The sequence below is a fragment of the Adiantum capillus-veneris genome, chromosome 9, assembly GCF_014529385.1.
Source record: "Adiantum capillus-veneris isolate H3 chromosome 9, ASM1452938v2, whole genome shotgun sequence".
In the NCBI taxonomy this organism is placed as follows: Eukaryota; Viridiplantae; Streptophyta; class Polypodiopsida; order Polypodiales; family Pteridaceae; genus Adiantum; species Adiantum capillus-veneris.
This window is the reverse complement of record NC_140939.1, coordinates 142283008-142298737: the sequence shown is the minus strand read 5'-3', so window position 1 is coordinate 142298737 and position 15730 is coordinate 142283008. Positions and strand designations below refer to the sequence as shown.

General features: G+C 41.1%; 1 protein-coding gene across 1 annotated transcript; it reads right to left on the bottom strand.

Moving 5' to 3' along the window:
• Positions 1 to 554: 554 nt before the first annotated feature.
• LOC147451289 (uncharacterized) lies at positions 555 to 14415 on the bottom strand. The gene is made up of 16 exons (XM_086520596.1): positions 14304 to 14415; positions 13736 to 13746; positions 13630 to 13648; positions 4245 to 4252; positions 4146 to 4155; positions 4024 to 4073; positions 3722 to 3942; positions 3580 to 3631; positions 3371 to 3414; positions 3250 to 3275; positions 2820 to 2918; positions 2013 to 2435; positions 1903 to 1918; positions 1794 to 1857; positions 1602 to 1696; positions 555 to 771 (listed from the first exon to the last, which is right to left on the bottom strand). The coding sequence occupies exons 12-16, from the start codon at positions 2353 to 2355 to the stop codon at positions 555 to 557; spliced, it is 735 nt and encodes a 244-aa protein (XP_086376722.1). The 5' UTR covers positions 2356 to 2435; positions 2820 to 2918; positions 3250 to 3275; positions 3371 to 3414; positions 3580 to 3631; positions 3722 to 3942; positions 4024 to 4073; positions 4146 to 4155; positions 4245 to 4252; positions 13630 to 13648; positions 13736 to 13746; positions 14304 to 14415.
• Between the last annotated feature and the right edge of the window lie 1315 nt (positions 14416 to 15730).

Here is a 15730-nt window from a genome sequence, read left to right as displayed (position 1 = left end):
GTTTTACTATCATTTTATCCCTTGAGCTTTACTCACACAAGCCCTGAAAAAACTTTGTGTGACTTCACCGTAAAAATTCACCAATCACCTTATCGGCTCCGTCATATTTTTCCATTCCTCCCAGATAAATATTGAGTGCTACCGTTCTCCGAGCGATGTTTTCCGAGCGATCCTAGTTTCCGATCAAGTCTTGGCGGAAGGGTACTCCGCAGAAGGGTACTCCTATTAGACAAGGTGGTCTTGTATGCAGTTATCCATGAAAACTACAAAGCTATAAATTAGATCACGTTCTTGAATACATATTGACAACAATGAATTTTGGTGCTTGAAAAGGACATAGAGAACTTTACCTACAAGAGGATACGTGTTGCATTGATCAATACAAATGGAATGCCTAAATCAATTGTTTATTTATATACACCCTAATCTCATGTCTAGAGAGAGAGAGAGAGAGAGAGAGAGAGAGAGAGAGAGAGAATGCAAGATTGCAACAATAACAATACACATTTAAATGGAAGACTCTTGGATACTAAATTTTCGTTATAAAAAAGACATCACAGATTATAGCTGAAAATAAGGATTTTATGTACGATCAATGAAACAAAATGTAACAATAATTTACAATGATTCACATTCATCATCAATGTAAAGGTTTTGAATGTAGCAATGCTCTTCCCGTTCCATGTCGAATTGTTTGTCTCTAGACATGCTCTTTGCCATTGCTTCGGCATACACGGGCAATTGACTTTGCATGGAAGGAATAAACGAAATCTTAATACATATAAAGAAATCCATACAAAGGAAAAATATTAACATATTCAAATATAACATCTAATACATAACATTTCCGATATAAAATGTGTTTCCTAAATCTTGAGTAATCCATATATTGTCACCAACCATGATAGAACAAAAGCATATCCAAATATGGCAATACAAGCCAAACAACACATAAGCATATATTGGAATACTACTATTTACCTATAGCTGGCAATAATTTCTATACCAAAAAATTCATACAAAGGGAGAAGATTAACATATGAACAACATAACATCCAAGAACATAACATTTCCGAAGTAAGCTATGTTCCAAAACCCATGAGTTTTACATAAATGTCAATCTGCGACAAAACAAGGGCATAATTAAACATGGCAATATAAACCAAACATCACATAAAAACAAACCACACTTGAAAGAAGTCCATAATAGTATTAGTCTCAAGGGACAAGGGCCTCACTAGTCATACGGATTGAAACCTGCAAGTGGATCCACCTCATCATCTGCTTGCGGCCTAGTAACATCATCATGGCTGCCCTGTTGCATGTAAGCCAAAAGGAGAGGCTCTACATACGTGGTCATAAAAAATGTATCCACATCGATAGATGCACATACTCTACCAGTGTGCATGCATGTCTTAAGAATAGGCGCAGTACCACATCCCATCTCAATGCACACACCACCTCGACGACAGTACATGTGTACAAAGCATGCTCAAAATGTATGACTCCTCTCTAGTCCCCCACGCCATTGTTGCCCGACAGGGTCCAAAGCACGCAAATCATCTAGAAGATAATGGTAGGCGAGGGTATCTAAAGGATGCATGCCGAAGGACTCAATGAGATGTGTACTCTCTGCAATGAAAATAGGAGGATCTGCAGCTCGACGTCGAACCATAAAAAGCATTGACGTAGAACACTAGCAACAAAAGATAATAATATCCAATTAAACCTTAATTCAAGAAACACATGTAGTTTTGAGCATTTGAATAGAATATAATCATCACTATACTCACATCTCTGCGAATACCACCAATCTCTTTGAATCCATATGTAGAATGGTGAATGACAACCACTCGTCTCACTATCTCCAAATCGTAAACGCGAACATAGCGCTCAATCCACCCAATTGTAAAATCACCTATAATATAATTGCATCATCTTAGAAAAGTTTCAATAAGTAGAAACATACAAAATAAACATAAATATTAACAACTATTAACTTTAACAAATACCTGCCATAGAAGCCATCACCAATAACCATCCCAAATCTGCCAAAGTAGATGCTGCCAAAGCAATCCCATAGCGCACATGGTCCTCAAAAACAAAATCCCAGGTGGGACAAGGATCGTCACCACCTTGAGTGCCTCCAAATGGCAAGTCAAGAAAAATGAAGTCAGCTGCCCAATCCATAGTCTTTCCCCTCTTTGTGTAATTAACCCCTGAAGGCTTATTTTGCTTGATGAACTCGTGCACACTATAGAAGGTATCATTTTTTCTTCCTCCCGTAAAATCCTTCCCAATGGTGATGTAATCACCAACCACTACAATGCTTTTGGGATTCTCAACATGAGGCATGTATCCCAAATAATGCGTTGCAAGATAAATAAATTGTGTAGTCCTTTTGGAAAGTCTCTTTTGACCTTTTAGAGTATTCGCTTCAGGATCACAAGAGCATGATATCAATATGTTTTCCTCTCAAAACACATACAGATAAGAGAAGAGAGAGAGAGAGAGAGAGAGAGAGAGAGAGGGAGAGAGAGAGAGAGAGAGACTCTGTGTATGTGTGCAAAGACATAACTTGGATACTTGAGAGACATACACAATAGAGTAATGTATGCAGAAACATGATATATATATATATATATATATATATATATATATATATATATATATATAAGTACTTACATGCATAAACAGACATTTATATATCTATGTATACGTATGCAAGTAAGTAGGTATATATATGTGTGTGCGTGTATATAAACACTATTAAAAATTCACTAAAGAATCAAAATAGATTTGGATCTTGAAATTCAAACCTTAAATGCAATCCTCTGTTTCTAGGTCCTCCATATGATGAGAAATATCAAAGGACTTTTGGCTTTCAACATCAATCCTTTGTTTCTCAACATGCTTCTCTTTTTGTTATCTAAACAACAATAGAATAAATAACAAAACATTATTGAAAACCAAAAAATACATGATACATGATTCAAAATTTTACTTCTACAAAATTTCAAATTATCATACTCTTTCTTTGGTCCACTTCTTTTGAAACCATGGTTGATATTTGTGAATAGAGCTCCTTCTCTCTATTCAAAACATGACCTCCTTCAAGATCTATCCACCATGGACAATTGTCAAGCTCCCATCGTGTACGTTGATGCATAGCACGTGGGTACATACAAGTCTCTTCATTCAGGGTCAATAGCCATTGCTTTGCCCTAACTGGAATACTTGGCACATGACCTTTTCCTTGCAAGCAAACAAAGTACCTATCATGGACAATGAAACAATTATCAAAGACATGATTTTATCTTTGTTATGAAATTAAAGTAACTATCAAGTAAATTCATTCACACATCTTCACCTAAAAAGTAGCCTCATAGAAGCTTTCAATATCATATCCTCTTTCTTGAGAGGTTTATCATTGCTCTTCTTCTCCTTTGGCTCTCCTCAAACCTCAAGAGGAAACAGATATGTCCTCATCTCTATCTTCACCTCTTCATAGAAGTCAAACAAGGAGAGATCAAGAGGAACAATTACCCCTCCCGGCACATCCATAAAATCTACCAACACCTCCGTAGCTTTATGGTATATCTTCTCAAGCACAGCTTCTCTTCTAAGCCAAATTTAAGAAGAAAACATAAATTCATGTATTATTTTTGTTAGCCTACAAACCATACAATCTATACAATCATCAAAAATATTAGGAACTCACTGTCCATAAAGGTGATCCCCTTGTGCAAGGCCATACATAGATTTTGTTGCTTTGTTTGCCTCCAACAAAGTCAACCAAAAGATTTTTGACTCCATTTGAACATCACATAAAGCCAATAAATTCAATTTCTCAAGCGTTGAAAAACTTTCTGGCCCCCACTTGAGAGACCATACTTTTGACCTCCAAGTATCTCCATGCTTGGGATCGACAATATTAAGGATCTAAAATTAACTTAGTGAAGTCAATAATTTATATAAGAAAAGTAAATACAAACACATAGTTGTTCATTGAGAAAGACTCACCTTTCCAATCCTATCACCATATCTTGAAGCCAACTCTTCATTCTCCTTCTCTTCAAACAATCGAAGATCTTCATCTGACATTTTTAGTCTTGCCTCTTCAACCTTCTTGTTTAGTGCTTTACTTATTTGCACCTAGAAAAACAAGGGAAGGAGTCAAATCCATTGTGACAAGCATAGCAATACTAAGTTCATGTTAGAAATATATGCTACTTAAAACTTACATTAAAAACTAGCTTTCCGAGATATCTACTGATGGGGGCTTTTCACAAGCCAAGCTCCCATACCCCTCTTCTCTCGTCCCCACCCCATGGAACCCTCCTCTTAGGGAGGGAGTGATAAAAGGCATTGGAAAAGTAAGACAAAAATAAAGTATGATTATGTAAATATAAGAGAAAGGTAAAATAGGCCACCTCATGCCTGCGAAGCAGCCCATCCCCACCTTGCCTCCTTTTTCTTCACTATTGCCCGGCCGTGTGTCCCTTTTTCTCTCCTCCACTCAAAAGGTCAACCCCCTCTCTCTTCCGCTTGTCCTTTCTCCTTTCTCTCTCACCTCAAGCTACCCCACCTCTCACGAATAATGCATTGTAACTCACCAATAATTCACTCTAACTCACATGCAACTTATCCTATCTTCCAAAATAGTATACCCCACACCCGCTTTCTCTCTCCTATCATATCCCATGACCCAAATACCCCCCCCTCTCTCTAAAGGGCGCCATGTCTCTTGTCTTGTAGCTAAATAACCTCCCCCACACTCACACACACTCAGTTTCACTGAAAGGTGTCCACAGACCAATCCCCACCCGGTGGTTACCTGATTTTTCTTATGTTCACACACATCTGCACATAGATTCACCTCTGAACACACTCCCCCCTCTCCCCTCTTGTAATTACTTTATTCTCCATGTCACCTCTCACTTTTTTTCATCAACCCATCTCTCTCTCTTAGTCTCTCTCTCATGAGATTTCTGTTCTGGCACATATACACACAGCCAGACAAGTGGGGCCCACAGTCACATGGCCTATGTAGATAATGATTTCTTTATTTCTAAATTCTAGAATTTCTCCCCCCCTCCTCCCCTATATAAAGAGGAGTCACCATCACACTAAAGACACACACAACATCACCAAAGAATACACTATGCACTGTGTGTGCCTAGTGCACACATACACATCCACACCATCACCATCACCATCACCGCAATCACCATGCTCGTCTTGAGCATGACCTCTACACCCTTGGGCTATGGAAGATGAAGGGTAGCTAAATGAAGGATGATGGCCATAACCCTCGTGCGAGTCTTCGCCATCAACTCCCACCTATCCGCCATGTTCTGTACCACTCTCTCCCTTCTCATTCCCCTACCCTAAGCTCCCCATTTCATCGCCTTACTCTCTAAATAAAGCTTGAGGTTTTGTGAGTATGTTTTCTTGCAATGTTTTGCCCATGTGAGGTGTGCGGAATCGCCACCTAGTCTTGTGTTTGGAGTGAGCTTGTGTATGTGTGAAGGGTGTGCGGATTCACCATCCTTCTGTGGTGCCTAAGTACTAAGCCGCTATACCCCCTCCCTCCCTCACTCTCACTCTCTCTCTCTCTCTCTCTCTCTCTCTCTCTCACTTGATCTCATTTCCCTTCCTCTTCATCATTACTCCCAAGCATCCATCTCTCTTGGATGAAAATTTTGTTATGGTGTTGTGTTGTTTGCGTCCTAGCCGCTCAAGCTAGGTGGTGCCCCCTGTTTGCTTTACCATGACAGGCTCGAGGCGCGCCATTCGGTCCCCGGTGTTTTAGAGGTCGTCAGGGGTTCGGGGTTCGCTTTGCTCCCGTCATTTGGTGCCCCCACTGAGGATCTTTTCATGAAACCCTTCAGTTTACAAGACTGAAACCCCTAAACTATTGTGAATGGATGAATGGCTAGCAGGATTTGCTAATTGGACGACAGAAGAAGAAGAGCTCCAAGCACAACTAGACGAGCTCCACATCTCCATCGAAGGTCGAGTGCCAGGCGTAACAGTAATTGATTTGCAGTGGGAGAGTCAACCAACACGCCAAACCCAGTGGATATACATAGGCCAAGTGCCAAGAAGAAGAAGGAGAAGGTCAAAACAATGTCCGCAACCTACAACCAACCAACAACAACAAGATGGAAGGAGCTCTACACAATAGAGAATCAACACTATTCTACTTTGAGAATCGGGTAACTCAAGTCACCGAGGTAATTATCACAGTCAGTTTCCAAGTCGCACCTGATGCTGCACCACAGATAACGGAATCATTGGCTCACACTCTCACTAGAGAAACTAGGGATCTACTCAGTTTGTTTCAGGAAAGAACATCACCCTCTCCCACAAGCTTGGACAGTGACTAAGCACCTCTAAGCTTCACATGAATCAGTACAACCTACCTCAAGACAGATCACACATACCAACACGTGTACGCTCACTCAAGGTAATACTGAACTTGAAGGCTCACTACGAGCACGTCATTGACACCATGCTGGGTGGGGAGCGGTTTTTTGAGGTTCTGGCATCAGATCAGCCATTTGTCTTACCTTTGGTACAAGGCAATGTACCGTTTGAAGTTTTAATCTATGTCCTAGTATAAGAGGGTATACACGCCTCCTTGTAAAGAAGAAAAAAACTTTTGCAAGTTAAGCAGTGTGTTTTTCTAGCTCTCTCTCAGTAATCATGGCAAGTGTAGCATTTCCAACATTTAAAGGAAAGAAGGGGGAGGATTTGGTAACAGACTTCCTAGATGACTTTGAAGTAGCATGTGTAGTGATCAACAAAGATACGGATGAATCCCGGGTTAGAATCTTTAAGCATCTCATGAAGCTAGAAGCTAGATCATGGTACAATGCACTTCCACAAGAAACCAAGGATGACTGGGAACCCTTAAAAACCGCTTTTAAGAGGCGCTTTGGGGGAAGTACCACTTCAAAAAAGTTGTGGGACAAGTTGAGAGACTTGAAGTAGGAGGGTCTTTTAGAATATGCCACCTATGAGTCCAAATTTGTGGATTTGTGGGAACGGTGGGTTGAGTCACTGGCAAGGGGGGAAGCTGCAACCGATTTCCTAAAAAAAGATCGGTTCACGCATGGCTTATGGCTGTTTCTCAAGGAGAAGGTGAAAGGTAGATTCCCGGCTACGTACGAGTTAGCCGTTGAGATTTCTCGCCTTAAGGACAAGAAGCTGCGAATGAAAGCCAAAGAAACCGAGTCAATAGAAGCAGGAACATCGCGTCGACCAGCAACTATGACAACCACCATTCCACCACCACCACCGGCTCTTGGGGTAAGAGGTGACCAAAAAGATATGTTGGCCCATATTACTGACCAATTGCAGAGTTTGTCTGTCCACTTAATACAGCAAGGGAGGAGTCAAGAAAGAGATCAAGACCCTGGAAGAGCACGACGACAAAATAGGGAGTATCAGTACTACAACTATGGAGAAGATGGTCACGGTATGTACTACTGTCCCAAACCACAACAAAACTATAATAGAGGAGGTAGGAGGAACCAATTGTCACCCCCTAGAGAAAGAACATCCCCACCCCGAGCACTAGCCACACCAACACAAATTCTACGTCCGCCACAATCACCACTTACAATCATCCTACGCCCACCACCAATTGGTACCCGCACACCAAGTATCATTGGTCTTGTAGAAGAGGTCAAGATGAGTGTAACAGAAGAAGGATCAAGTAAGAAGACTATTCAAAGAACTCATGCAGTGGAACAAGAGGTTAAAGAATCAAAAGATGCTACCCAGGTGGGGGAGGTAAGTCAAGAAAATTGTGTTACAAATGTGAGTACATCTTTAACCTTGAATGAAATAGGCACCAAAGCGATGAATCGACAACATTGGGCGTTAAGGGTAAGAAGGTGTAAAGTGTTAATTAGGCCTCGTCAGAGTAAGAGGAATGCAAAGGTCATGAAAGATACAAGAGAAGAGGAAAACCAGCCTGCTAGCAAGGCTTTGCAGAAGATGGACAACATATCAAGCAAAGAGGAGGGCTTTGAAAACGGAAGCCTGTGCACCAGAATGGACCCACGACAATGTAGCAAGCTAAAGGAATCTTGCATCAAGGCAGTTTCACTTGAGGACCATAACGAAGAGGTAAGTATGACTGAAGGTTTGGAGTTGGCTATTGCTCCAGAGGCTTGGCAGCCGAGCAAGACTTTATTGTGTAGTGTTATAGACTTGGAGATGGGTAATGCCTCTAGTCTACTGAAGGGCGTTATAAACTTGGACATGGGTAATGCCTCCAGTTTATGTGAGGGTGTTCAGAGTAAGTTTGATGATCAATATGTTTCCAACCTTTTAAGGATGTTCCAAACTCCTCCACAACACAGCATTGTGTTTGCATGGGATGCATCAGACCTATGGCTATGGCTAGCCGCTATAACATATAGAGAGAAGATCAGCATGGAGATAAGAGCAAAGGAGCCATGGATAGACAAAATCCTGATAGAATGCAATAATGAAGACCTCATTCGCAATTTGGTACAATTTTTTACAAATAGTGCATCCTCTCTTTGGAGAAAGGTAAGTGGATTACGCTTGTATTTAAGCCGCAAGGTAGGTGGCTTGCTATTAGCATCAGTAAAGGAAGCTAACATGTTAGAGCACACCCAAAAGAAGCATGATATGCTTGCAGTTTTTTCTAGTCATGGCAGTAAGCAAGATTCTGAAGAAAACTTGAGCTCACCACACCAACAAAGCGGCCATATATGGTGGATTCTTGGTACACTCTTGGGAATCATAATTTTCAGTTCTGTCTTTGCAGGAGCCAAGATGCTCATTTCCCCTCTCGCTACTGGTGGTTACAAATTTGGTCCAATTTGGCATGAAAATTTTATTGTTCGGACACTGCAGACAATGATTCTATTTTTCACTTGGGATCTAGGAGGACACTGGCACAAAATTCTGGAAGCCATGGGCTTCCCCTTTAATCAACCGACACTATTCCAAGGAACAAGCTATCACCCAGACCTATTACAGATTCATGAATATCCCAAAAATCCCACCAATGGCCAAATGGAATGGCTAGTTCAGAAGGAAACTCAATATCGGATCCTACAGCTAAGCGGAAGAAGAAACAGATGAGCTAGAGGCATGAATGCCTCTAGCCAAAAGGGGAGGGCTAATGATGGGGGCTTTTCACAAGCCAAGCTCCCATACCCCTCTTCTCTCGTTCCCACCCCATGGAAACCTCCTCTTAGGGAGGGAGTGATAAAAGGCATTGGAAAAGTAAGAAAAAAATAAAGTATGATTATGTAAATATATGAGAAAGGTAAAATAGGCCACCTCATGCCTCCGAAGCAGCCCATCCCCACCTTGCCTCCTTTTTCTTCACTGTTGCCCCGCCGTGTGTCCCTTTTCCTCTCCTCCACTCAAAAGGTCAACCCCCTCTCTCTTCCCCTTGTCCTTTCTCCTTTCTCTCTCCCCTCAAGCTACCCCACCTCTCACGAATAATGCATTCTAACTCACCAATAATGCACTCTAACTCACATGCAACTTATCCTATCTTCCAAAATAGTATACCCCACACCCGCTTTCTCTCTCCTATCATATCCCATGACCCAAATACACCCCCCTCTCTCTAAAGGGTGCCATGTCTCTTGTCTTGTAGCTAAATAACCTCCCCCACACTCACACACACCCAGTTTCACTGAAAAAGGTGTCCACAGACCCATCCCCACCCGGTGGTTACCTGATTTTTCTTGTGTTCACACACATTGATAGCCGTTTTTTGGCTTTCCATAATTGCCATAGTAAGCTACCTCACCCTATCAAATCACTCAAACACTGTGGTTACCCTCACCCTTTCACTGTATATAGGTGAGTGTGAGTTAGGGGACTTTTTCCCATATCTCCTTACTGAAATAAAAAACCCTCAATTAGCTAGTCATTGGGCTAGTTGAGCCAAAAAAATAAAAAATATAAGTATATTATGGCCCATGCGTATGTAAATATTTCTTTGTATATAGGGCCTAAATAAAAGATTTTTTCATAATTATTTTGGTATTTATTTAGATATTTCTACCTAGGTGTGTGTTATTTATGCTCTGTACATTGCCTCACCATTACCACAATTTTTCTTACCATTTTTCATACTCTTTATTCTATATAGAAATATTTTCATGTAAGCTTCTCTTATATTTTGTGTAACTCCACCCCAACAGAAATCCAAAAAGACTAGCTTTATTTATGTGTATATTTTTTTCACTATTGTGATTTTTCCCTTCCTACATCTATTTTGTTTTTTTTTCTAAAAAATTAGAACACCAAAAATATTTATCTTTTTATGGTAGCCTCATAATGAGAGAGATTTCTTTTGACCCCTTTATATTTTTTCCACTTATATTATTTATATTTGACATGTACATATTTTTTAGACCCCTCAATATTTGATTTTCTTAGTTGTACTATTCACTTATATCATAATCTCAACAATATCTTCAATTATAGACCTACCAAATAAGGTCAAGGATAGGTGGCATGCCTACATGCACTATGGAGGGCTCACTCTTGGAGGTATTCAAAAGAATCATCCAAAGAAGGACCCCACAAGGACCTTACGCAGTGGAAAAAAACGGTCAGTTTTGCTGAATTTTTAAAGTTCACTTGCTCTCCAAATTTGAAAAGGTGATACAAACAAAAAATGTAGCTCCTGGGCTGAACTTTTGCCTCAAATTTTTTCATATTTTTTTGAGCTACGAGCTGTGAGCTATGATTTTATTAGTGGACCCCAGTTTTCCCATGTTATGCAGCCACACTCTCTCTTCCACTTTATCATTTTCCTCTTTCACACACACTTCTCCACTCATCATCCCCACCTCTCTCACCACTCCTCTCTGCACCCTACTCACCTTCTCCTCAACCTTGAAGAATAAGAGAAACCATGGTGAACTCATACCTCCCACACACAATTCTATTCCAAAATTGACCACCTAGTCTCATTTTTCCTCCTCCAATTTACCAATATCTATCAAAAAAACCACAAAATTCAGCCTCTTCTCTTAAAAGACAGCATCATGGTGGTTGATTACTCAGCTTCAATTACCTTGTCTCTCAAGGAAGGTCAAGAGTGGAGAAAAAATGTACCGTCAAAGCTAGTGGACCGTCAACAAGCATCAAAATTGGCCCTACTCAAGACACTTGGAGCATCAACCTTGTAAGAAATCCACCTTTTCTTACCTCTTAAGAGTTTTTCTTCCTTATTTGTATCCTACATGGATACTCCCATTGTAAATATCCAATTCCATTTGTAAATTAATACTAACTCTACTAACACTAACCCACTATGAAAAGTCCTATCACCTCCATTTCTCTCCTCTCTCTTTCCCCACCAACTTCTTGATAATTCCAAGCAAAAGAAATTAGATAAATTGCTGAAAATCTAACCCAACCATGGTTAGAGGAGTAACCCTAGCCTTCAAAATTTCTATAAAAGGAGGGTGTAGCTAGCACAAAAGGGGGAGCCATAAGCAAGAGCACTATGCTATAGCTTGAGAAGCCAAGCTCAACCTCTTTAGAAAGAGCTCTTGAGTGGAAGTTCATTGTCTTATGCATGTGCATGTGTTGTAATAGGGGATTAGCAAGGGAACTCTATGCCATTGTAAGAGAGAGAGTGATCATTCAATTGAGAGTAGGAAATCTATCATTTCTCCTACCAGTGTAAGCCCAACATTTGCTGAATCAAGGAGGGTGGATTTGGACTAAGCTTGGATACTTTGTCTCCCTTCCAACGTGAAGTAATGGACAACAATGATGCGTAAGTGTCTTGGTGTTTTTTGTTAAGTTCTTGATAGCTTGTCTCTGGTGTTGTCATCAATCTAGCCATAAATTCCACATACTGTAAGAGGGCGACAGGGTGGAGAGGACTCCCCTGGCCTTAAGACAGTGATTGGGGTGGCTTTTCTTGTGATGTGTTGTGGTGAAATTTACGCAAGCTATGTTGAACAAATACTAATCTCACTTTGATTTGTCATGACAGATTTGTAAGAAGGTATTAATGCAACAAGCACCCCCTCCCCCTTTCTCTCTCCTTCTTAAATATATAGTTGTGTTTGCTTGATCATTGCCGATACGTTTCAAAGCAGCCCGAGCTCTCTCTCTCTCTCTCTCTCTCTCTCTCTCTCTCTCTCTCTCTCTCTCTCTCTCTCTCTCTCTCTCTCTCTCTCGTGTTTTAGTGTGTGAGAGTGTTCCATTGGTGTTAGGGTTAGTGTAAATTCCTTGCTTGTTTGTGGGTTGCTCTAACGATTCTCCTCTTTTGCGTCCTAGTTCGCTCTTAAACTAGGTGGTGCCCCTTGTGCAGTTGGGATTTGGCTGTGGGTTTGTTGTTTTGGTTTGTGTTGTGTTGTGCCCCAGCCCCATTGAGCAGCACAGGAGCCTTGAAGGGTGTCTAGAGGTTTCTCTTCTTGTTGCCCGCCCCAGACCGCCTCAACATCTGCACACAAATTCACCTCTAAACACACTCCCCTCTCTCCCCTCTTGTAATTACTTTATTCTCCATGTCACCTCTCACTTTTTTTCATCAACCCATCTCTCTCTCTTAGTCTCTCTCTCATGAGATTGCTGTTTTGGCACATATACACACAGCCAGAGAAGTGGGGCCCACAGTCACATGGCCTATGTAGATAATGATTTCTTTATTTCTAAATTCTAGAATTTCTCCCCCTCTCCTCCCCTATATAAAGAGGAGTCACCATCACACTAAAGACACACACAACATCACCAAAGAATACACTATGCACTGTGTGTGTCTAGTGCATACACACACATCCACACCATCACCATCACCGCAATCACCATGCTCGTCTTGAGCATGACCTCTACACCCTTGGGCTATGGAAGATGAAGGGCAGCTAAATGAAGGATGATGGCCATAACCCTCGTGCGAGTCTTCGCCATCAACTCCCACCTATCCGCCATGTGCTCTACCACTCTCTCCCTTCTCATTCCCCTACCCTAAGCTCCCCATTTCATCGCCTTACTCTCTAAATAAAGCTTGAGGTTTTGTGAGTATGTTTTCTTGCAATGTTTTGCCCATGTGAGGTGTGCGGAATCGCCACCTAGTCTTGTGTTTGGAGTGAGCTTGTGTATGTGTGAAGGGTGTGCGGATTCGCCATCCTTCTGTGGTGCCTAAGTACTAAGCCGCTATACCCCCTCCCTCCCTCACTCTCTCTCTCTCTCTCTCTCTCTCTCTCTCTCTCTCTCTCTCACTTGATCTCATTTCCCTTCCTCTTCATCATTACTCCCAAGCATCCATCTCTCTTGGATGAAAATTTTGTTATGGTGTTGTGTTGTTTGCGTCCTAGCCGCTCAAGCTAGGTGGTGCCCCCTGTTTGCTTTACCATGACAGGCTCGAGGCGCGCCATTTGGTCCCCGGTGTTTTAGAGGCCGTCGGGGGTTCGGGGTTCGCTTGCTCCCATCACTACGTGTAAGAGGATACCAGGGCTCAACACCCTTGGTACTCTTCTTTTTGATACGTGCAATCAACATTCTATCTCTCTCAGGTAGGTCTTTTAGGTACTCCCCATGATCAGCAGAACAAATATTTGCACAATTTTCTAGTTCATCCCTCAATGTTGTGGTCACCAAGGCATGTGTATTCAAACTAAATGTTCAAAAGCAAGAAAAATTCACATAAACATAAATAAACTTGAGAACTATCATAACCAAAAAGATAAGGAAGGAGACTCACTAGTTCATCCTCTGTAAACTTGTAAGAAGTGCAATCTCACTAACCCTGGTAGGGTCAATAATAGTACAAAGCACACGACAATGCTTCAATTTTGTTTCTTTGAAGCTTTCTTTAATAGCAGATGTCCATGCCACGGTACGATGGTTGCCTTCCCAAACATAGAACATGTGACCCAGTAGTTCCTGAATTTCAGGTTTCAGAACGAGGTCAGCTTCAAACTCTTTGTTAACCTCATGCCAAATAGGATCCCAATCCCTCTGTATTGCTGCATCCACAATTGAAACTTCTTTGTCCCTCGTCCAAATGGAAACAATAAATGCTCCTTTCTCTGCCACATAACCCTCTCTAGCAAATGCTATTTTCAAGCCCGAAAGATCATCACGAAGACCCCTAACCCTTGCATAAGAAATTAGTCTACAAAGAGGAATGGGTGGACAATGGTGACAGCTGAACATCCTTGTTTTCTGAAGAATGTCCTCTCCCATATCCATGTAAATCTTGTTCTCTTCATTGGATGGCTCTACAGATGGTACCTCTGGCCAAACAACATAAGGGACAATCATCATACTTGCCTCTTATTGAGCAACCCCTGAAGCATCCAGAGTTTGGCTCTCAACCTCTTCCTCAACATCATTTTGCTCCAACACTCTGCTTATGTCATCTTGACTCTCCTCTTGCATTGAGTCTACATTAAGTTGAGATGAACCTCTGGTTTTCCTCAATCGCTTATGACCCCCTCCAACAGCCGGAGGACTGCAAAGAGAAACAAATAAACAAGTCTTTGTTAGAAAAGCATCCCAAAATTAAAAAAAAACAAATTGAAAAAAACACCCCAAAAGCAGGCCGTGCCGACGTGGCCTGCTTTTGAGGTGTTTTTTTGCAATTTGCATGCCATTTATACTCGCAACTTAAATTGGCCAAATGCAATCCTTTTCTAATTTTCATGACTAATTTGTTGCAGCTATAAGACTGCAAAGAGAAACAAATAAAAAAGTCTTTGTTAGAAAACCATCCCAAATTTAAAAAAAACAAATTGAAAAAAACACCCCAAAAGCAGGCCGTGCCGACGCGGCCTGCTTTGAGGTGTTTTTTGGCAATTTGCATGCCATTTATACTCGCAACTTAAGCATTCTACCGCCTTAAACCAACTTATCCTTGAACTACATTTTCAAACGTATAATACAAACATGGACACATACTGAATTTTGAAACCAAATCAATGCGTTGCACGATTCATAGAAATTTGCAAGCACATACAATATTCAAGAGCAGTGCTTAAAGAAAGATGGATTTCATTTTGCCACTGCTAATAACCACAAAAAAAGAAGATTAGCCTCTTCCTTGAAGAAACACTCGTTCTCAACTTACAAGGCCACAACTTTGGAGGAAGAGAAACTAAGCATGCTTAGAGTAGTGTGGAGGCACCATGACTGATTGCACATACTTGCATTCCAGTATTGAGGGTGTAACCTCACACTTGTCTGAGATAGCATCACATTGCTTTCAACACCTGAAAACGATGGTGGCTTGTCTTCAGATGCCCTTATGGAAACCCTGTTGTTGTCATCATCAATTTGATGGAAGTGTGCAAGCCACTATAACACTATAATGTGGTGAAAGATCTTGCCACCATTGGATGCGCAGTCTCATGCCTAGCTTCTCTGAAGGTAAACTGGAGTTCTTTCTAAGAATGCACATCAGAAAAGGCTTGGGGGCCTACTTGACCTCATCATAGAGACCCAATTCAAAACTTCTGCTACAGAAGCCTGCAGCCTGTCCGACCTATATTGTGGCGTAAGCTTATCTGGATGGCCTTATCTGATAACCATCCAATTTTAGGCATAGTTTGGAAGTAAAAAATAATGCAATTTAAATGAAATGCTTTTGATGCGCTCTGCTCATCAAATCCCACTTTTGTATGTCTGGCATCCTGGTATGGTGTAGCATCTGATCTTCTTCTAATTTAATTTAAAAAGAAAAAGAAAAATAGAAACT